The sequence below is a fragment of the Mustela nivalis genome (assembly GCF_964662115.1).
Source record: "Mustela nivalis genome assembly, chromosome: 3".
NCBI classification, from domain to species: Eukaryota; Metazoa; Chordata; class Mammalia; order Carnivora; family Mustelidae; genus Mustela; species Mustela nivalis.
The window spans coordinates 174,964,380-174,986,961 of NC_139022.1; the positions used below are offsets into that span (position 1 = coordinate 174,964,380).

General features: G+C 49.4%; 1 protein-coding gene across 1 annotated transcript in view; it reads right to left on the reverse strand.

Annotated features, from left to right (window-relative positions):
• The window catches only part of ADCY2 (adenylate cyclase 2), a 406,568-nt gene that overhangs the window by 374,271 nt on the left and 9,715 nt on the right, over positions 1-22,582 (reverse strand). The window contains exon 2 of the mRNA XM_082723386.1: positions 10,170-10,367. Coding sequence (XP_082579512.1) covers positions 10,170-10,367 — 198 coding nt within the window. The remainder of the gene's footprint in view (positions 1-10,169; positions 10,368-22,582) is intronic.

The following is a 22,582-nucleotide window of genomic DNA, read 5'->3' on the forward strand; positions in this document are numbered from 1 at the left end:
TCAGACCTGTGGCCTCTAGAACTAAAGGGCGAGACAGGTGTACTATCCCAAGCCACTCAGTCCGTGGTACCTGAGACACTGATACGGCACCGAACTCTGCAAATTGCCCCAAGCTGCACGTTCCCCTGGGACCGAAGTCAGCTCACCCTTCCTGGCGAATGTCCTCTCCTTAATGCTCTGGAGAGTTCCCGGGGACACCCTTGCACGTGGGCTACAAGCTTTACAGCAGCCACAAGGAGCCATGACTCCCAAGTGCATTCTGGAGGGTGATAGCCAGTCCTGGCAGCTGTGGCTCTCACGGAGGGAAGGGCATCTGGGCACACCCCAGAAGCAGAGAGAAATGCCCCTATTTTATGGTGGTGAAGCTGAGATGTGGAAATGATTAGAAACTCCATTCTGAGGTCATAACACCTAAAAAGAAAATGATGTGAATCTCGGGGAAATGTTTTATTCTTGTTATCATCCCCAGCAGGGAACACAAACCTTTGGACAGAAAAACCTAGAAGAAATACTCCATTGGGCCAGAGCAGGGCTTGAAAATACTAAATAGATCATCTTTAGGCAGAAATGGATCCTTCCTCGTCTCTCCTCCCCCCGCCTCCTCCCCTTTGCTCCTCAGCCAGCACATCATCAACCTTTCCCAGCACGACTGGTACCCTGCCTGCCCCTGTGCGTCCACCACCCTGGCTGCTGGGCTGGGGGTTAGAAGCAGAGAGATCCACAAAGCCCCAGGCGGAGGGGACCGGTGACCCAGTGGACAAGACACACAGTCCATCAGTACCTGGAGGACCTGAAAATACTTCAGTCCCCTCTACAAATAAGAAAATTACATTCAGAAGATAAACACACACACACACACACACACACACATACACACACAGTCATAAAGCACTAGAAATATGGAATGAAAGGAAAAATCTCACGCTGAAGATGGAAAATACAGTATTCACCTGTTTGCCCCAATTATTTGTTCATCCCGAATCTAAAAGTTTACTGTAGAGTCTCCATGCAGACCTCTTACTTGGTCTGGGGGTACACACCTCGCTCCCCTCCTTGAGTCGGGTGAGGACAGGATTACTGGCTGAGAAGAGGAAATCTGACATACTGCATGCTGGGGAAGCTAAGTGAGGTGTTGCTAAGCAACTCTTAATAGGAAATAATTTAAACTCTGGATTTATTTTCTCCTGAGAACTTGCTGCTCCGGCCTGGAGTCCAGGATTCACTCCCCGCCGTGCTGGCAGCGCCCCAGCAGGCACGCATGGGCCCGCACACGGCCCCCACCTGACACGGACAGGTTGCGTGACGCACAGGTCCCCGCGTTCCTCTGGATCTAACAATCACGTCCCACTTGATTACAAGTGCAAGGTAGCTGGCATTCCATTACAAACACAACCTCTCCCGAAGTCATTCACAAACACTGAACGCGGCAAGCTCTCACACAGCCAACAGCCAAGGTGTCTCCATTTAAACCGAGTCAGTAGCAGATGTTCTGGAAGTCCACAGAACATTCTTCCTGCCTCCTAAAATTCCAGCTCTTTCACGAAAACACGACAAATTCCAGATTGCAGTCATGACTTCTTTCAACGTCACGATGACTTCTCCAGGTGGTGCTTCCAGATGCCCTGAGCTCTACACACAGCGCCGGCCTCCTCGTGACGGTGGCCACCCCCCACCCCGCCAACCAGGAGCACGAGAGCCATCCTACGCAGACTTCAAATAAGGTCACAGATGGAACCCAGAGCCCGTGCAGCTCAGGGGGAAACTGTCCCAGGCTGGACGGGCCTCTGAGCCCTGAGCTGGCATCCTGGCAAATGCCCTCCCAGGGCCCTTGGAGTCGGAGGGTTTTTCATAAAAGGAGGAAAGGGCCTCTGTGCAGGTACACAGGGACTAAGAATGGACCAGAAGAGAAAACCAGCAGAAAGAAGTGAAATTACAAGGAATCTATAAGGAAGCAATGTTAACCTCGGCATAAAAGCAGTCACTAATTCCCAGACAATAACACTGGCTCATATATGCACATGGACATTTACTCCTCGAGTCAAGTATGTCCCGTTTCTCTTGTTGATTCCTCTGAGGAATGAGACACCTACGCTCTTCAACGGGGAGTGTCTGCTGACAACTTGAAACAATGATCTGATCAACTTTCTGGCATTTCTAAGTACTGACTTCCTCTCTATGAAGTTTTTCCAAATAACATTTAACCCCAAAAGGGGCTCAGACAGAACAAATCAGAATTTCCAAATATGTCCCTTCCTCATCACAATCATCCTGTGATTTGCCGAGGCAGGACAGGAAACACCCCACCTTCCCAATAGCAAGGAGCACAGAACCATGACACACGGTGATCCTGGTGCCAGAATGGTACGTTCAGATTCTGTCTGTCTGTCTGTCTGCTGTGTGACTTTGGGCAAGATGCTTAACCTCTCTGGGTGCTCATGTTCTCACCTGCAAATTGCAAGCAATAACGGTACTTACTTCAGAGCGGGGTAGAGATCACATAAGTTATGGATAAAGTCACTGACTGCTGCCCGGCACAGGGAAGAAGTATTTTCTATCACTATGAAAGCGGAGGAGGCGAGCCGACAGGCCGGGGACGTGTATGTGCGTTCAGTATCTGCACGACTCTCTGCAATGGGACCGCCACGCAGGCGACCCGGCTGCATGCTGGGAACGGAGCCCTGAACAAACATGTTCCCAAGACCGCTCGGTCTGTGAAATGTACAGTGATGTGGCGCGAGTGGGGGAGATATTCCAGAAATGCAGAAATGAGAAGGGCGGTGCGTGCTTCATCTCCAGACACGAGTCTAATTAAAATGCCCATCTTCAGGACCCAGGTCTGTGCTCCTCAAAGCAAAGCACAGGAGGAGAGAGAGAGGACGAGGCAGAGAGATTGTTGTGCAACCCCGGCAGAAGGGTCTATTCGGGCAAGATCGGGGCTCTGGCTGGGGACACCCAGAGAGGTTGCGGTAAGTTCCCAGAGCACGGCACAGCCCGGGTGATGGTCCCCTCACTCCGGCTGGGAACTAACAGTAGGGAGAAGACAGAAACACCACCTCCGCACACCCGCCAGAAATGTGCAGGATCTGAAAACACCTACACTTCAGGCTAGGTCCAGTGACGATGTGCTTCCTTAAAATTCCCATTTTGTCAGTACATCCTCTGCCATTAAAACAATACATCGTTAGAAAAACCCTCATCTTTTGCTGCTATACGGAGACAGTTATTGGCGTAACGTTTTCATTCTTCTCAGGTGTGTCCTTTTCCATAGTGAGTGTCCAATGCCCCTAAGAAGCCTCACTGGTGCCCAAAAGCTTAGAGATGGGAGCTTCGTTCGGGTCCTGAGGTGCCATCTCCCCGAGCTGGATCTCTCTTTCCGATCACATGCTACCGGGCCTCCCGATGGTAAAGAAATTCTTTAGCAGCATTCCAAGGGACTGCACTGGAGGAAAAGCAGACCAATTCTCGCAGCCTACGAGAAGCCGTTCTTTCTGATCATTTGTCCTGCTTTCAGTAAAAATAAAAAAAAACAGATGTTTGCACACGGATGTCCTACTTTTGTAAGCAAACACGCGGGCACGCGCTGAATGTCTGGTGTCCTTTTAAGTAATGCGACCAAGGAGCGGTCTTCTTCCTGGAGCAAATTACTAGCCTTTCAAGTTGGTGGCAATTTAACAAATCTATACAATGACTTCAGCATGGTCCCTGTGCCAAGGCTGCCATGGGGCTGTCAGGAATGGAAGCCCTCATTTAACTCTATTCAGTGAGCTGTTAGGATGGGGGGGGCAGGAAACAGGAGACAAATGCAAATGCGACTCAGCTGTCTTGTCCTCGCTTAGCCAAGCCGGGCGTCTGTCTGCCTAGGAGCCAGCCATGTGGGGGACCGCCCTCCTGCCACCTTCTCAACGATATTCTCGTCCAGGAGGGAGGCTCCTAAGTCAGGGCTGTCAGCGGAGGTGAAATGCATTCATTCTTGCCAGAAATTCATTACATAAAACATCTAAAAGCTTGGGTTTCACCAAGCAAACCAAAGCACTAGGAAAACACATCAGGCAAAACCTCTTGATGTCATTAATGCCGGAGCCCAAAAGAAGCACTTCCGTGATTCCGACGGGCAGAGGTGTTCCTAGCTAAGGCCCGAACAGTCGTTCGTGATGCTGTTTACACGGCTACGCGATCGTCGGATTAAGTTCTCTTTGTGTTCGTGAGTGGGTTTGTTTTAACAGGATATTCACACACTGGAAAGTACCTAATTCCCGACATGCTGGGTTCCAGCGCATCCGTTTGAGTCCGTGGTGGATGTGCAGCCTGTGTCGGCTGACATCAAAGCGGTTAGGGGACTCCAAGAAGGGTGAGCAGACACCGGAGCACCAGGCCACGTAGGACGGAGGTGGCTTCTTGCAACCCACAGAGGGAACAGTGCATCTTCCCGTGAAATCAGAGCCGTCATGAGTTGAGCTGCATCCCCCAGAAAGGGTATTTTCAAGTCCTATCCTCCAGCTCTGTACCTGTGAGTATGATCATACTTGGAAACAGGGTCTTAGCAGATGCCAGCAGTTGAGGACAGCATCACCATGAGAAGCCCTACGTCCAGTACAATGGATGGGTGTCCTTACAAGAAGAGAAGGGACACGCGGACAAGAATGGAGTGTGACTGAGCGGTATGTCTACACGCCCAGGAACGCCAAGGACTGCCAGAAGCCGCATGTGGCTGGAAGAGGCAGGAAGCGTCCTCCCCTAGAACCTGCAGAGGGAGAATGGTTTTGCCCATACCTCGATGTCAGACTTCCGGCCCTAAAGCCCGGAGACACTCTCTGTGAACCTCACTAAGCCTCTTCGTCTGGGGCTGACCTCTCAGGAAGGCCCGTGTCCCAGAGGCTCTGGCACAGGGACAGAGGGACCACAGCTACGCTACGAAACTGCACAGGCATGTGCTGAAGAGGGAGCGATCCGCCCCGTACTCATGGCCACTGGTTTCTTAAAAAAAAAAAGAAAGGATCCCACTTTGCCTAACAGAACAGAGAAAACAAATCTCTTATATAAGCCTCCACGAACATTCGGTTCAACACTGCTCCAGTATTTTTAAACCACTCAGGAAAATAAAACGGGAAATAAGACGGGAAACAGCAACAGCACTGTCCTTCTCGCCTACCCGCTTACCAATGGGAAAGCCGGAGCCCGGCGCAGGGCGTGCTGGCAAACCAGCCCGGGCCCGAGGCGTGCGCACGGGTCTTCCATCTAAAACACATGAAGCAACCAGAGCCACAGACCCAGCGATGTCCCGCCGATTTCCCTCGGAGTTGCTGGAACCACCAAGAACAGACCGTCTTTCAGCTGCGTGGGACGAACGTCCATGGGCGGGCAGCCAGCAGCACGGGTGGAAGGGGACATGGAGAGAGGCCTGACCGGGTGGAAGACCACGTCAAAGAAGGTGGGCAGGGAGACTCGGGCCCCGTCGGGGCTGGAGGGCACACTGCCGCAGGCCTCCTCTCTTCCCTTCTGCGGGATTCCCCACGCCTCCGTCCACACCGCGCCACTGACCCTCCTGGGTGCCCGCCACCCTCTGCCCCCCGGACCTCCTCAGGCCGGATGCTGCCCAATCAGCCCTCGTGCCTGATCAAGACAGACCAGCCGTGGCACGACTCCTCCTCCTCAGGCTGGCTGAAAGGCATCACTGAGGCAGGGCACTGGACCACGCCAGGGTGTCTCCGACCTGGCGCCCCTGGCATGGGGCCGGAGGAGGACGTGCGGTGGGAGCCGCCCTGCTCCTGCAGCGGGACGTCCAGCAACCACGCTGGCTGCTCCCCACTGATGACAGCAGGACGGCCCCAGCAGGTGGGACCGTCGGGTTTGTTTCTAGACGTGGGCTACCGTCCCATCTAGACGTGACATGGCTCCCAGCAGAGGAGCCCTGGGTCCCGGGAGGGAGGCCTCTGGCGTCAGGTGAGGTGCTCCCCAGTGCGCCAGCCGCTCAGCTGTGAGCAAGGTCCTTGTCACCCTGCGTCTTTGTTTCTTGAAAGCAGGGGTGTGACAGTGCCCCCCAGGGAGCCACGCGGGGGTGGGTGAGGGTCTGGCAGGAAGGGCACACAGGGCAGGGCCTGGGCCCGTCCTCACAACTGCATGCGAGCCGGGGGTATTCTGAGCTCGACCCTGGAGACGCTGATGACGAGGCTCTCTGTTCGGATCATCTGGGCGGAGAAGGGACATCTCACCCGGAGGGAGGCGTGCCCTTTGCCCTGGGCTCCAGCACCTCTCCAGCCCCGGAAGGTCTCCGTGGCCCGCGGGCTTGGGCCAGCACAGTCTACACATGATCCGGGCAGGGGCGTCCTCGGGGCCACGCGGGGCCAGCGGTGTCTAGGAGGGCTGCAGGCTGGGGCTCTCGGATGCAGCGCCAGGCTGCAGGCTGAAGTCAGCCCTGCCAGGTGCAGGAGACCGAGTCCCAGCAAAACCCCCAGACACAGAGGCTCAGCCCGGATGCCCCAGTTGGTGATACTCGGTGTCTCATGGGACGCTGAGCAGCTGAGGGCAGTGCCATCCGTGACTCCGCAGGCAGAGGACACGAAGCTCCGGACGTGGTAGTTTTCCTGGACGCTTCCCTTGGCTGATGTCGGTCTGTCCTCGTTCCTTGACACGAACCACAACTATGACAGCCTGCCCTGAGTTCTGGGAGTCCCTCCAACAAGTCAGCAAACCCCAGGGCAGCGGGGGTCAGCAGGGAGTGGCCCCGTGGGGACTGTGCCTTCCGTCTATGCCGGCTCACTCCCGCACCTCCTCGAGGCAGGACGGTGAACTCACCCCTGCCCGTGGGAGCCCTCCCTTGAGCACTCCTCCTCCTTCGGCACAGGGAACCTCTCGCCGTGCTCCGTGAAGGCTAGTGCTCCCTGAGGGGCCGACATCGGTGGTGCTGGTATTGACAGAGGCGAGGCTTTGGGTAACGGGACCGAATAATTTCATTTTAAATCACTGCACTGAATGTTTGAGGCAGGATTTCAAATCCCAGAGAAGGCCCGAGTGTCCGTCTCCTGGCAAGGCGTGTGAGAGGGAGACACATGACCAAGACCCCAGCTTAGGCACAGTGGCCAAAAGAGAGCTGCGACCCCCGGACCTGGCTGGGGCCTTTCCCGAGCTTGGACCAGACACGGCTGTGCTGCAGGCCGCGAGCTGGGCCAGGCCGGCAGGGCCCAGGCTCCACATAGAAGCTAACTCTGCCCAGCGCCCGGGAGGCACAGGAAGGCAGCCAGAGCCCAGGGCCAGTGGGGCAGGTAGGGGGGAGGATCACGTGGGGAGGAGGAGGTGAGACCGTCCCGACTCAGCAGGAGCCTGGAAACAAGAACATCCGAGCACGAGAAGAACCAACCCTGAGACATGTAACCCGCGAACTGGGCGCCTGGGGGAGATGGATCACTGAGGAAACAGAGGGAAGATACTCCAAGAGATTTGTTTTTAAAGCAGGTGGACAGCAGCAGTAAAACCAAATGAAGGCCAAAAAGCCAAAAGGTAAAAATCAGAACAAGTGGACCCGAAAACAAAAAAAGAAGAAGAAAATCCGACAACAAATCTGGAGAAGAACTAGAGCCGCACATTTACGGAAACACGGAGCGAGCCCGCTCTCGGCAGAGCGCTCGAAGACAGGCACGCCACCCCCGGACGTGTCCGTCCTAGAACGGGGGACGGTCACTCATCACACGTGCGATGGAACACCTGCAGCAGGGTCAGGGGTGTCGCCAGGTGGGGGGCACCAGGAGGCGGGGAAGGCTGCTCTGACAAGGTCTACAGGGTCACATGGGAGCCACAGAACACGTGGGAGCAGAACCTTCCAGAGCCGCTGCAGGTCCTCCTCGGTCCTCCTCCTGACGATCGGTTCTACTAAAATTGTAATCGCGAAAACAGAGGAAACCTGACGGGTGAAGTTACAGATGCTGCAGTTGGAAACTACGGTTCTGCATGACAAGTCCTGGGGGATACAATTAGAAAATACAATGCATGCAAATGGATGGACTCAAGGACTTGAAAGGGAGAAAAAGATTCTCTTGAATTATCTTAAGATGATAACAGTGTCTGTATAGATAAACTGAGACCCTCAGATTGATTAACAGAGCTAGTAAGAATTCCCTGAGATTGCTGAATACAGGTTATCATAAAAATCAACAGTATTCCTACGCGTCAACATTGACCAAATAGAAAAGGTAATTAGAAAAAAAAAATCCCTTTTATAAAACAACAACAAAAAAAGTTAGGTATCTAAGAACAAGTCCAAGTAAAATGACTACTGATTTGATGCAGGAAAAAAAAAAGTGTTCAGACATAAAAGAAAATCGTACTTATTGGACAGACATACCACATCATTCCATGGAAAGTCTCAATACAATAGGATAGCAAATTTCTGGGTGCTTTTATAGTATCCTTTTATTATTTTCTAGACACTTCATATCATTCAAAGCAAAAACTAAGAAATCCCATATTATTAACATATTATATAACTGTATATATATTATACAATTATATTATAATTTATATTATAAATATATCACATATTATAAAGGTATTACAATATATTTTATATGTTATATGATATAATATATTAAGATAAAACTCCAGATCTCAACAGGAGTTTTCACTGGACATGATGAGCTGATTCTGTGATTCATATGGAAAAACACGCTCAGAGAACTTGGAACAAAAGGAAAACTAAAGAACAAACAGAGGATCCTTCCCTTCCAGACAGTGAGGCCTCTCATAAAGTCACACTGTTAAAGGAGGTGGCGTTGGTGCACACCCAGGCCGCTGGGTGGGTCCCACTGTTGGCCAGCACCCCGGTTCTGTCCCATGTGCACGTGAGGCCAGAGCACGGCGTGCAGACAGAGGGGAGGTGGGGCCAGGAAGCTGCTGGGAGCCTGGGATGCATACCCAGCCCTGCCAGGGCCCTGAAGGGGACAGTGATGGAGACACTGGCCTGGGAGCCTCCCTGACCAGGGGAGCAGCAGAAAAAGACAGCAGCACCACCATCTCTTGCGTCCACAACAGTGTCCTTCGGAGCCAGAGAGACCAAGTTGACTTAAGCCAGGCCTCTCCCTTTGCAAGAGAAACTGAGGCCAGGCCTCTCCCTTTGCAAGAGAAACTGAGGCCAAAACGGGATGATGGCTTGGCTGAGGCCATGAGGCAGAACCCTGTCACACTTCCCAACAGAACCTGCTGGAAACCTCACCCAGGGCTCTCTCCAACAATGGCAGAGTGGCGACGCTCTCCCCCGGCCCTGGTATTTGAGCCCTTCTGTCCGCTGCCCTCTTGAATCTCTCCTCTCCTCTGGCCTCGACAGGAATTCTCCCTACTGGTGTCTTGGTCTCCTAATGCTTTCTCCTCTACCCACTTCTGGCCCCTGTTCCTTTCCTACTCACCCCTCACTCTGATGTCCGACCAACGCTGTGACAGCCCGCTCAGTGCCCAATGCACTCTCTTCCTGGATGGCTGCAGAACCTCGAGGCTTTGATTACAAGCTCGAAGCTGGCAGCTTGTATACCATGCCTGCAGCCCAGCCCTGCCCCGGAGACAACCCAGGGCTTCCTCAGGCAGTCCAGAGTGTGCATCCACATGGCAGCACACAGTGGCGAGTCCTAAAGAGCTAACAGCGTCCAGGTGTAGCGACTTCCTGAGCCAAGAACCTCCCAGGGTCAACATGAAGAACCATGGGTTTCCAGTAGGTGCCTGAAACCATCCTACTGATATGACAAAATCAGACTGATGGAAAAGCAGTGTCAGAGAAGTCTGTATGTAAGGAGGAAGATCTGGTAATGGACAAAGAGTCCAAGGCAAAAACCAGTGTCTGAGACTGACAGGTACGGCTCTGATCCCAGACGGATCCTGGAATAACAGAGAACTCAGAAACCAGGACACCATGCAGCCAAGTGCAGCACGAGGAGTACAGCTGGACCCGGTCATCTCAACCAAGTGACAAGGTAAGACCCGGGCCCGCACCCTGGCTGCTGGCAGATCTAAGAAGTCCAAGCAGGTGTGGACTGACTTCAGCCATAAAGCCACACTAACGCGGCTAATTCGAAAGACCTTCTTCTTGGCCACAGGTCTCCTGTTTCCAGTTTAGGGTCAGGTCTGCAGAACCAAGTATGTCATCAATCAAACCACATAAAGAAAACACAAAAAGCATTTTAACACCATACCTGGTCCCAGGGAGAGACGGTGCCTCCAAAGCACATGAACAGGTACCCCATGGCCACGAGACACAGCCATATCACCAAGGAAAAAAGACGGAGCAGCTTCTTAAACACGGACTCGATGCACACGAGGATGAATATCGCGAAGAAAATCGCCAGGGCTGTCGGGACCGTTATTAAAAATGCCACGTGGTCTTCGACTTCCTAAGAGGAAGGAAAATATTGCAAAGGCACAATTTAGCAACATGTGATACCCACAGTTCATGTCCTCAAATGTCATCAACATGAATCAATGTCAAATAGATCGAGATGTAAAAATTATTCCAGAAGTAGAAGGGTCTGAACGTCTGAAAATTTAAATTTCCCATTAAATCACTATGTTTCTCTATAGAAATAACTCAGTATTGTATATTTAAATTATGCAAAACAGCAACACCATCAAATTTAGATTTTCCCTGATAAATGGAGAAATGGATTTTATTCAAAAGTGGGTGTAAGAATATTTACTATCAGGGTAAAAATAAGACCAGCAACTTCACTGCCTGAATCAGAGGACCAGAAATGCCCTTGCCTTAGAAAATTAAGGCTTCCAAATGGGTTTGAAATGTTTTATTTAAAAATCTAAAAATGGTCTGAGTCTCTCAAGTGATGAGCTTTTATTTTAATGCATGACAATTAATGTTTTAACAGGATCGCAGGTTAAGAGAAAAGGGTCAGAAAGTACTAAGTATAGGCATGAGAGAGCAGGAAACACTTAGAAGAATGTGCCGTTTTGCTGGCAAACCTCCCCACTTGTCCGGTGCTCCAGCGGCAAAAAGAAAATGAGCAAGCAGCATTCGCCCCCGATGTATTTTCTGAGGTCCACTTCTGCACAGTAAGGCTCCTTCTCCCTCCATCCCTTTCTAGCCCCACACGCACAAAAGGAACACTATTTCCATTCTATACAATGTCCGCTCAGTGCGGCAGACGTGGTGCTTCCTTGCATTACCATGGCATGGATTCAGCCTCTCGCTTTGGCAAAGCATGAGGCCACGCACAGCACTCCCTATGGGCTGGAAGCCACCGAAGGTCTCCATCCCTCATCTGAACACGGGGAGCTACCGATGCACCTCAATCCAAGAACCCAGACGGGCAGAACCCTAAGAACTTCCCGGGGGGCTTCAGAAGAGCAGAGATGGTGAGATCCGGGATTTGTGGGGCTCTTCTTTCAGAGCCCGGCGAGCTCTTCCCCTGTGCCCGCGGGTACGGGGCTCACGCCATGCCATCGGCAGCTCCAGCTCCCGCCTCCCCCGATACCAAACCCCTAGCCCCGGGGACACGGGGAGGCACAGCAGATCCGCCAAATCGCTCCCAGACTCTGGATTAACATGGGGCAAGGAAAGGGCCCTGAGCCCGCCCGCAGGGCTCAGCTGACCGCGCTTCCCCTTCTCCGCCACCATCACACGCGCCTCCAGACGCCTGGGGAAGAGACGACCACCACGGCGACCGCAACACAGAACAACACACAACCACGTCATGTACTTACCACACCCCCGTGGGGGGCACGGTGTCTGCGCGATTCCACAGGTGAGGAAAAAGAAACCCCAAGAACGGAAATGAGTCTCCACGGCTGGTGCAGCTGGGGAGGGGGGCAGGGGGGCGGCTGGGGTCCCCGCAGCGGATGGCGAGCGAGACCCAGGGGCCGAAGGCATGTGCGTTTCCAGAGCCGGCGGGAGACAGGAGGAGCCGGTGGGGGGTTCTCACTCCCCCGCCACGGCTGTCTTCGCCCCTGATCAGGTGCCGAGTCGCACCCACACCCTCGGCCACACCGCAATGAGGGCAAAGGGTCTCGGCGGTGCCACAGCGGCGAGGGCTCCCCACGCTGCAACCCCACAAATACATGGGCTCGGGGTCGTGACCGCATGTCCTCTGGGGACATCCAGCCTGAGACCCCACCACCTGCTACACGAACGGAGCCGGGAAATCTCACTTAATGTTAAACTGCCCCGAAAGGACTGAACTGTAGACACGGAGCTCGCCCCTAGGTCGCCGGGACGGCCGTTGTCCTGCATGACCGGTCATTTACTCCATCAACCCTGGCCGGGGAGAAACAATCGTCGACTTCATTGGCCCTCATGTCTCCAGAGAGACCGAAAATGATGTGAAAACGGACATGACTGTGAAGCAAAACTTAGCACGTGAAGCCACGGAAACGATCGGAAAGTGGCGTCGGGAAGCGCATCGCCTGGCCTCTCCCTGCCCCTGTCTCGGAGCGGCTCTAACGGGAATAAGACAAAGACAGGACAAGGTCCTGTTATGCTGGCTCCAGGACAGATACACCTGATACTGTTTCGGGTCTTAAATACTGGAGTCTCTATCACATATACGTTTTTTTTTTTTCTTTAATTTTGGGGTCCCCATCACCAAGAAGTGCCTCGTCTGGGCTGAAGGTGACTTCCCCATGCAGCACAGCAGACACAGTGTCTGGGTCCCCTAGTACTTCTAAGAGTCCACAAATGTGTTTTAATGTCTTTTAAAATCAAAACAAAAAAACATAAGCTCTTGGGGTCAAAGGGCACACACATGTTGATGCTAACGCAGTTGTAAACTATAATTCTGAGTCCATCTTGAGGGAGGAAAGGGGCTTCCACGGCTCCTAAGTCACACGCCACGATCCCTGGGAGCCGGTGTGGTGTCCCAGGGGCAGGTGCGCAACCGGAAGAGCTGGACCCTGCACGGTGGAGGACCTCTCGCTTCACCCACATCCCCCCGCCTCCCAGGGGCAAGCCGGGCTCCCGGCTGGCCCGGGGCTTCGGCCCAGCCCGCTGCTGCTCCCGAGGCTGCCGGCCCCAAACACTGCCCAACCCGAGCCCACAGGAGAGTCCGGCTCTTCTGAAAGAGGGCAGCCAGCAGCTGAGTCTGCATTTGCCTTTGGAACTCAAACTCCAAACAAGTTTTAATAAAGACTTCTCCACAAAATAGCATCTTTTATAGGGCATCAAGAAAAAAAAACAGTAGAGCATTCATTAAAGAGTGTATAAGCTTACAAGCCACAATCCTTCCCAGTCTTGCTGCTGCATCATGTGTCCCCCTGACCAGGGGAAGTAAATGAAATGCGGGAAGGCCTACCGTGCCTGCACCACAAGCTTCCTTCCCTGCCCTGGTCCACTCCCAGTGGACAGGACCACGGACAAAGCCACAGAGGCACACCCCGTGGCTGTTTTCTTTCGGAGGTACTTCAGTTTCCAAAATTTGTAGCATAAAACAAACAGCATAGCTTAAAATAAAATGAACTAAAACATTAAAAACACTGTCAATCTCAATGAAATCTGTTTATGCAGCCCAACCCCACCTCCCTTGGTGGAAACAAAACTTCACCATACAACACAAACTACATGAAACATATGAAAATGCCTTTAGTAGTAGTACTCAAATGCCTTTAAAACATGCTTTAAATAGAAAAAAAAAAATTCTCCATATGACACAAACTAAGTGAAATGTAGAAAAATGCCCTTATTGCTACTAAAATGTATTCAAATGCCTTTAAAAATGTTTTTTAAAAATACCTTACAATGCAAACTAAATGAAATGTATGAAAATGCCTTTTCATCGCTTCTCGGCCTTTTGGCTAAGATCAAGTGACAATGCCTTTTCATAGGGAGATCGTGAGCATGGCATCATCTATGTAATGATAACGGGTCCCTCTTGCTTGTTCCCTGGGAACATCTTATCCTTTCCTTTTCAATGCATTTTCTAGTAATTTTGGAGGGCTTCTAATTGCGAGGCCTAGTAAGTACCCGTCGCTTTCATGTGTTCGGTGACAGCTCTTTGGTTTCTTAGAGGCTTTTCCATAGAGCAACCGATTATATTTTCATTCTTTTCTATGTGCATTTTTTTCTTTTTCTTTTCTTCCTTTCTTTTTTTTTTTTTTTTGTTAATCAGTACTACTTTTCATTTATATGGTAAAGGCCAGTCTCGTGCAAAACACTGCTTTTCTATTAAAAAATACTTTGAAGTCCAACGGACTGAAGGTAGGTCCCATCTCCACTTACTTCCGTGTGACTCGGGTTGAGCACTGAGCTTCCCTAAACCTGTCTCTTCATGTAAAAAGCAACACGGATACCACAAGGCTAGTGGGCACTGGGTACATACAGGTGTACCAAAAACAACAGAAATTATTACCATGAGGGCCATCATGGCCTTTTTTCCTTCAAATCTCAATACTTTCTCACCAAGGCTGGTCTGACCGTTCATTATTGGAATGGTGCCCATTTTGCACTCTAAATCATAATTGATCACCACAAATTATTTTGAAGGGTTGTCACAGGGTAAAAATAAATGAGCTTTTAGCTGTGATAAACATTTGACTAAAGATATATATTTTCATTCATTCATATATAATATATGTATGTGTGTGATATAATAGAAAATGTATTTTTCATTCTTTTCCACATATAGAGTCCTACTCCATTTTATCATGAGGTATGAAAGGAATAAACAAAAATTCTGATTAAATATTTCTATAAAATTGTGGTGAAATAAATCAAAGACCTCAATAAATGGAGAGATACTTCATGCTCATGGACAGGAAGATAGTATGGTCAAGATATAAATTCTTTCCAAATTAGTCTGTAGAGTCAATGCAATCCCAATTAAAACCTCAGCAAGTTATTTTGTAGATATCGACACATGGATTCTAAAGCTTACACGGGGAGACAAAGCACCCAGAACAGCAAACAATATGGAAGAACAAGAAAAAATTTGGAGCACTGACCCTACTGGACTTTGAATTTTGCTATAAAACTACAGTAATCAAGACAGGGATGGTCCTGGCAGAAGAACAGACCAATAGATCAACAGAATAAAACAGACCCACATAAATGCAGTCAAATGACATCTAGCAAAAGGAACCAGACCTTAGGCCATAATTCTGTCTGCACTTAACAAGTCCCTTATGCAGCTGTAAATAGTGGAAGATACATCTTTCTAAGCAGGTGCAGACTGGTTTTTCTTACACATATCTATAATTTTTTGTGTTTATTTTAAAAATATGGTCTTGACCATATTTATTTATTCTCAGTTCCTATTACACAGGCCAGCATTTTCACTCACATTTTAATATGGATAAAAACATGAAATAAGTGTGTTTTACATAAGAAATGGTTCCCATGGGGCATCAGACTTTAAAGAACTCTCCTTTCTACAACTAGACTCCAAATAATATTCCTAAAGGGACTGCTAGTTTCTACAAGTGGTAGACAAGATCTCCAACTCACTTCCCTACCCATCCCCATAAAAAAACAAAAAACAAAACAGAGAAACAGAAAATATGAGTGCTAAACCCTTAGCAGGGGTAGGTATGTAGACAGGAAGTCTATACCACAAAAGCCAGGGGCAGCTGGGAGGAATGAGAACCAGCCTTGCCCTGTAGACAACAGGTGCCCAGGATATGCCGAAGCTGAGAACCTCAGCAGTGTGTAGATCTACAGGACAGCGAGTGTGGACAAAGGGAGCCAGAGTAAACCTCAGCTGGGGTACATCCCAGCTATCTTGGAAAGAGCAGCTAACTATTCTTAGGCAAAAGCTTTCCCACTTAGAACCACAGTATTTCGGGGCGCCTGGGTGGCTCAGTGGGTTAAGCCGCTGCCTTCAGCTCGGGTCATGATCTCAGGGTTCTGGGATCGAGTCCCGCATGGGGCTCTCTGCTCAGCAGGGAGCCTGCTTCCTCCTTCCTCCTCTCTCTCTCTCTGCCTGCCTCTCTGCCTACTTGTGATCTCTCTCTGTCAAATAAATAAATAAAATCTTAAAAAAAAAAAAAAAAGAACCACAGTATTTCAAGCAATTAAAATCAGTCAACATCTTAAAAAAAATTCGCCAAAAATGATCAGTCACCAAGAACGAGTGTCCAAGGAAATAAAAAATGGTTTAGATTCTCAGGGACTGTAGACACTGAAAGTGACAGCCAGAGAATACCAAATAGCTGTATTTGACACATTTAAAGAAATAAAGGACGTACTTTCAAGGATGCTCATACAACAGAAATCGATCAGGTACAAACACATAGAAAATGGAACCTGTAAAGCTGATCAATATAATCATGTCAATAAAAGTTCAACCACTGAAAAAAATAGAGACAGAAAACAGAAAAAAGCAAGGGTTAAAAAGAAAATCAGTGAACTAGAAGATTCAACCGAAGAGTTTATTTACAATGCAACAAAAGAATATACATATTTCTTTATAATATGTAAGAGATAAAAATTATAAAAAGCCTAAGACACAGAGAATAGAATAAGATGAATAAGAAGGTATTAACATGTCTGATTGGAGTTCCCAAGTTACAAAATGAAGAGACTTGAAGACATAAAATATCTAAAGACAGATCACTTGAGGATGTCTAGTACTAATTAGCACTAGTACTAATGAAAAACCAACTCCAACCAGGTAAGCAAAAAGACATACATATATCTATGATGGTAAAAATGCAAAATATTAGAGATAAAAGAAATAATCCTAAGAGTGGATAAAGAGAAAGGAAGGACTGCCCACAAAGAAGAGCAGTTCGCATGAGAGCAGAAATTTCAACAGTGCAAGGCAGTGAAGACAAATTATTGAAGGAAAAAAACAGTCAACCTTATATCACCAAGAAAACGTGTGCTTTTTTTGGTAATAAGAGCAAAAATGCAAACATTTTTTAAAAACTATTTTTAAAACAGGATCTACCATTGAGAAACCTGCTTTAAAAGAACTTCTAAAAAATTATATAATCCTACAAGGACTGTATGAATTGGAAGAAGGCGGTGAACAAATATAATGGTAAATACATTGGCACAACCAAACATACACTGTCTATCTGAAATTATAATAATGAATGTCTAACTTCCAGGCTTAAAAAGACAAGTGAAATATGCATTAAGTAAAAACTAAAAACTTCAAGGGTAAATATAAAATGATAAAATGCTCAATTCTAAGGCAATGAAAATAACTTTAAGCATCTATGAACTCATAAAATGGCCTCAAAATATATAAAGCAAAAATGTACAGACCTAGGGGGAGAAGTAAATTAATTTACCGAGAGCAGAAGATTTCATCATCTCCATCCAGGTATTGATCGGTCAAGCAAACAAAAGTAAAAACAAACAAAATTAAGAAGATGCAAAATATTTGAATATAATAATTAATAAATGACCTATTGGTAAATAAGGAATTCCACACTCATCCTTAGGAAGAACAATATCTCATGTGCACATGGAATATTTATGAAAACTTGCAAAAAGTGTCAAAGAAGAGGTATTACAGAGACCCATGTTCCATGATCACAATTTTAAATTAGCAGTTTGTAACAAAAACAGAAGTTAAAAATAATCACATATTTGTAACACAAAAAGCATAACTCTAAACTGGGGGGGGGGGGGGGCGGGGGGGAGGAATGGAAGAGGAATCTGTACCAGAGCTAGAAGGTGGAAATGAAGCAAGTCCTCACCAAAAGTCTTCAAAGTCGGACAGGATGACGGGCAGCCACAGAGGGCCAGGCAAAGCTTCAGCTTGTCCTCACTGCCCCACCTCATAGCCTCCTGCTCCTCTGCCCAACTTCTAGCCACTGGGGAACAGTGGTCCAGCAGACACGCAGCCGCAGAAGCACAGTGGTAGCAGTTACACAGAAGTATTGGTTTCCCAGAAACATCTCCATCGAGTTGCTCCATCTTGGTCACCTACGGTGACTAGCCAAGTTTGGCTTCACAGATTTCCCTGAAAGAACCCGCTTCTCCATCCAAACCAGTCCTTTACTAAGAATTCTCTGTGATTCTACAGATACTCTCCTTTTGAGAAACAGTTGCTGACTCATTACCAACCTCAAAAGGGACTGAACACTGACCATGGACCATCACCAAGTCTCCCCGCAGTCCAACCTACTCATGTGTATGGAACTGTCTGGTGACCCCCTAGCCATGAAGTAGACGTGCACAGCAGCACCCCACCAGCAGACGGAGGGGGGCTGCATGAGCTAGGGCTCAGGTAGACTCTGAAGGCACAAGTAAGCTGTAGGAGCAAACGTCACCGGTACTCATAGGCACCGGTACGGCCACACCACCTGCCCTGTCCCCCTCAAGCTACATCTACATCCTCATGCAGAGTTCCTTATGACCTGCTGCCTGAGGAAATACAAATGCAGGTCTGGGTGATGCCTGATTCTGCAGAATACACTGAGGGCCACCCAAAAAAAGACAACGGAAGCACTGTAACTCCAAGCCCCTTAAGTGTGCCACCCTCTGGAGGACCAGCCAGCCAGCCATGGCGGGTCGATTACAACTGATGGATGGCACAGACATTTATTTTCACTTCAACTGAACCTACTTTGGACACGGGTTTGCTTTCCTGTCCGTAATGCTTCCACCCAAAGCACCATCTATGGACTTTCCCCATGAGCTCTCCACTCGCAAGGTATTTCACAGAGCATGGCTTCTGACAGAAACATTCATTTACAGCAAATGATGCATGACGATGAGCTTATGCTCTTGGAATTCACTGACCTAACCCTGCTCCTCATCGCCCTAAAGCAGCTTCCTTCATGGAAGGAGAGAATGAGCTTCTAAAGACTCAGTGAGGGTACCAGCCTAGGGGCGACACCAGGTAGGCTTGAAGGTACTCCCTGGGACAAAAGAGATGCTTGGGAACAGCCACCAAGGCAAGACACGGACTCTGCCACCGCCAGGATCCACACAGGTCTGGGAATCAGGGAGTGGAAGCAGGAGTGGCCGTCCACTCCTGTAAACTCCCATTCTCAATCCTATAATTGTAGGTTGTTCCAGTTTTGAGGGCTTAGTTGCCAAAGGAGGACAGCCTCCACCAGGGAACTCAATAATGTTTCCATTAAATTGGACACAGAGATTGCTATCTGGCTGCTCTAAGCGACTAATGTCACTGAACCAGTGGGTAGAGAAGAGCTTTTAGTACGGCCGGGTGACTGATGGACACTACCAAGAAAAACTGGGCTGCTCGTGCACAATGCGGGCAGGGAAGGCAAGAGGATGACAGAATGGAGATTGTGGTGTTTCTCGTTTGCTCCCGTATCCAGTGATAAAAGTTCTCGGACATGTCTAACAAGTACAATCTATATGCAAAGTACCAGGTGAAGCAACTGTTTACACCCCAACTGCCAAGGAAATGGAATTAGATAAGGTGCTTGCACAGGGCAAAAGGAATACGGAATGGGCAGCAGGAGGATGTTAGAATACGAGCCACATCCCTGTGATCAGCTGGAGAACGTGGCAGGAGCCATGACTATTTCTTCCTTGGGCTGGTATGAATGTATTTGCATGTGCATGTGTGTGTGCATATCATGCAATTATTCTTCTGCTGCTGCTTTTGCTATAACATGAGATACACGAGTACTGTATGAGTAGCTTCTATACTCAAGTCTGGAAGAAAAGGGATGTTTAAAAGACACAGTCCTTAGATGAGAAACGAACATCACTAGAGTGGACAAAGTGGCCCTCTGCATCCTCTTTTAGGGAGATGGCTGGCCTGTTTTCCATTGCACAGAGAAGAGTTGTATCACGTTAGGTGGAAGCGTGATCCTGCTGCTGCCTTCTCTATCCAGAAGTAAAACAGAGTTCACAGCGGTGTACACGGTGCCCAGGACACAAGCAGTCGACTGTGTTGGATCATTCTATCGTCACGTTGACTAAAGCTACTTCCCAGCATCCCCCTTCCCTGGATGCTCCGAGACGGGCGCTGGCACCGGGGGTGCTCGCCCGAGATGTGGGAGGTGGAAGCAAAGCGGCCCCCAGGAAGGGCAGCCTGCTGGTCACAGACGGTCGGAGATACACGAGGAAGAGCCTGGGGGACCCCAGCCTGCCCTGACTCTCCAGGGATCTGTGTGCAGCCCAGACCTGGGCCCTCACCAGGCACTGGGCTACGGGCTCGCACAGGTGGGTGCCACGCAAGGGTAACCGCTCTCGGGAACCCCCCCCCCAGGAGGCCTTCTCGGTTGGACGCAGGCGCTCAGGTCCTGCGCGACTCTGCTGGTTCCTAATGCTCCCTGCGGCGACCAGCTTTCCACTGAAACAAGCAGGCTGGAAGCAAGGAACTCTGCATCTCCGCCTTCAGAAGCTATAACAACAAAACAAGCACAAGGGACAACAACAAAAGCAGCCCAGAGAAAGCAAAGGAAAGTGGGATGGTCCGAGAGCTTCGGAAACACCCGCTACTGCCTCCTTGCAGGTTCCTCCTGGGAAGCGCTTTCTGACCTCCTTGGAAGTTTGAAGTAACCATGCTTTGGCCAATGAAACACCAGCAGAATTCCGGGGGTGCCCCCTGGCCGGGCCATGGAAATGCCCGTGTGAGGTCACACCGCATGGCCCTTTCTGTGGCGCAATGATTAACAAAAGTGCTTGTCGTGAGAAGGACGCCTGCAGCCCCAGTTCCCCGGGGAACTGAGTTGAGCAGAAGCTCCCTCCTGGCCAGGATGTGTGCACAAGAAATAATCCTCTGGTGTGTTGGGCCAAAGTTGGGGTTTGTAAGCCCATCAAAGCCTATAACATCTTCACTGACAACAAAAAAATTAGTGCATGACAAAACCTAATGTGGACGGCTTTGACTGCGGCCAGCCGGCGGGAGAGGCAAGGACACTGTCACCAGAGACTGAAAAATGGCAACCAAGTTAGCAAAGGCCCAACACGGGTTTCTCATTTCTCTTGGAAGGCAAGCAATGCCCTAAGAGAATTCTAAGTCTAGAGCAGGGCTCAGAGAACTGTCTTCGTAAGGAGCTAGGTCATCAGTACTTGAGGCTTAATTTTGGTCGCGTGGTCTCAGTCTCACCATTTAACTCTGTGGCTGGACCAGAGACATGGCCACAGAAAGGTGTTTCCACGGCCTGGAAATGATGGCCAGGCTATACTGAATAAAACGTCATTGGAAAAAAAATAGGCAGTGTGTCCGATCTCGTCCCTGGCCAATGTGTGTAGACCGCTACTCCGGACGAGGTCATTGAACAAAATGTGACCAGTGTGTGTTCGCTGCTGTTGGCCGCATGTGTTCACGCAGCACAGCACACACACGAGATCAGAAAAGGAGAAAAACCTCCTCCTGCTTAGAAGGAGGAATGAAGCGGAAGCAACACAGTCCAGAACTATACAGCTCTGCGAGGCCGTGAGAGGGAAGTGATTCAGCCTGGGTTCCAGGGTGAGAGAGGATGAAAACTCAGCCTTTTGGGGAGACCACGCCCACTGCTGAACAGCGGACGGACGGAGGGGTCTCCGAGTACAGCCCAGTGAAGAGTGCGGTGCCAGGAAATCTCCTCAACTAGACAGAACGCCACATGGAAGAGAGGACCAGACAGTGTGTCACTCAAGCAGGTGCCGGCTGAGAAAGGGCAAGGGTGTGGGAGGGAGAGAAATGGGTTGAGAAGGCAGAGGAACAGCAAATCTTGCAAGCGTGTCTTGGAACGAAGGACGATGGCCGCGGACAGACACCTGGATGCAGATGCCTGAAATGACACAGATGAGAAGCTGATACCCCTGGAGAGATGTGTGTTTCCAGAAGAAATACCAGCCTGCCCTACGACTGCTCTAGGCTTCCAGGAAGTTCTGGGTTCTCTGTCTCTGACAGGCAATGGGCAGAGGCAATTGCTCAGTCCCCAGTGGGGAAGATTCCCAGATGGGCTCAAGGGTGTGATCAACAGGGAAGGTTCAGAGGTCTGAGAAAACAGCACACAAGGGGACGATGTCCCGGACAAGAGTCTGGGTCTAATGAAGAATCAGTTCTCAGCCCCCGGGGTCAGGGACCCTGGAACCGCCTGTCTGGAGACTCAGTGTCCCCTGTGTCATCTTTCTTCGGCGGATCAGCAAGGACAAGGCACGGCTCTCGGAAAGGTTAAAACAGAACAGACATATGATGACATTAAGAAAGGTAAAAAAGAAAGCAACAATGTTATAAATCAAAACCAAAGACAGAATATATGTAAATGAGAACAGTATTATCAATGCATACCATTAAATTTGGCAATTTGGATGAAAAACAAAAATTCCTAGAAGTATCTTATTGAAACTGACTCAAGAAATAGAATTAGAAATACTGAACAATCCGTTTAATATCAACAATACCAAAATGAAAGTTTTTAACTCTCCTTACAGAGAAAGCAAGAAGCCCAAGTAGTTTCCCAGGCAAACTCTATCAACTCTTTCCAATGTGCCCAAAACTCTTAAACTCTTACAGAAAACTGAAAAAGAAGACATGGTTCCTGATTTATTTTATAAGGCTATCAAAACTTTTAAAAAAATGAAACAGTTTGGGGAGCCTGGGTGGCTCAGTGGGTTAAAGCCTCTGCCTTCGGCTCAGGTCATGATCTCAGGGTCCTGGGATCAAGCCCCACACCGGGCTCTCTGCTCAGCAGGGAGCCTGCTTCCTCCTCTTTCTCTGCCTGCCTCTCTGCCTACTTGTGA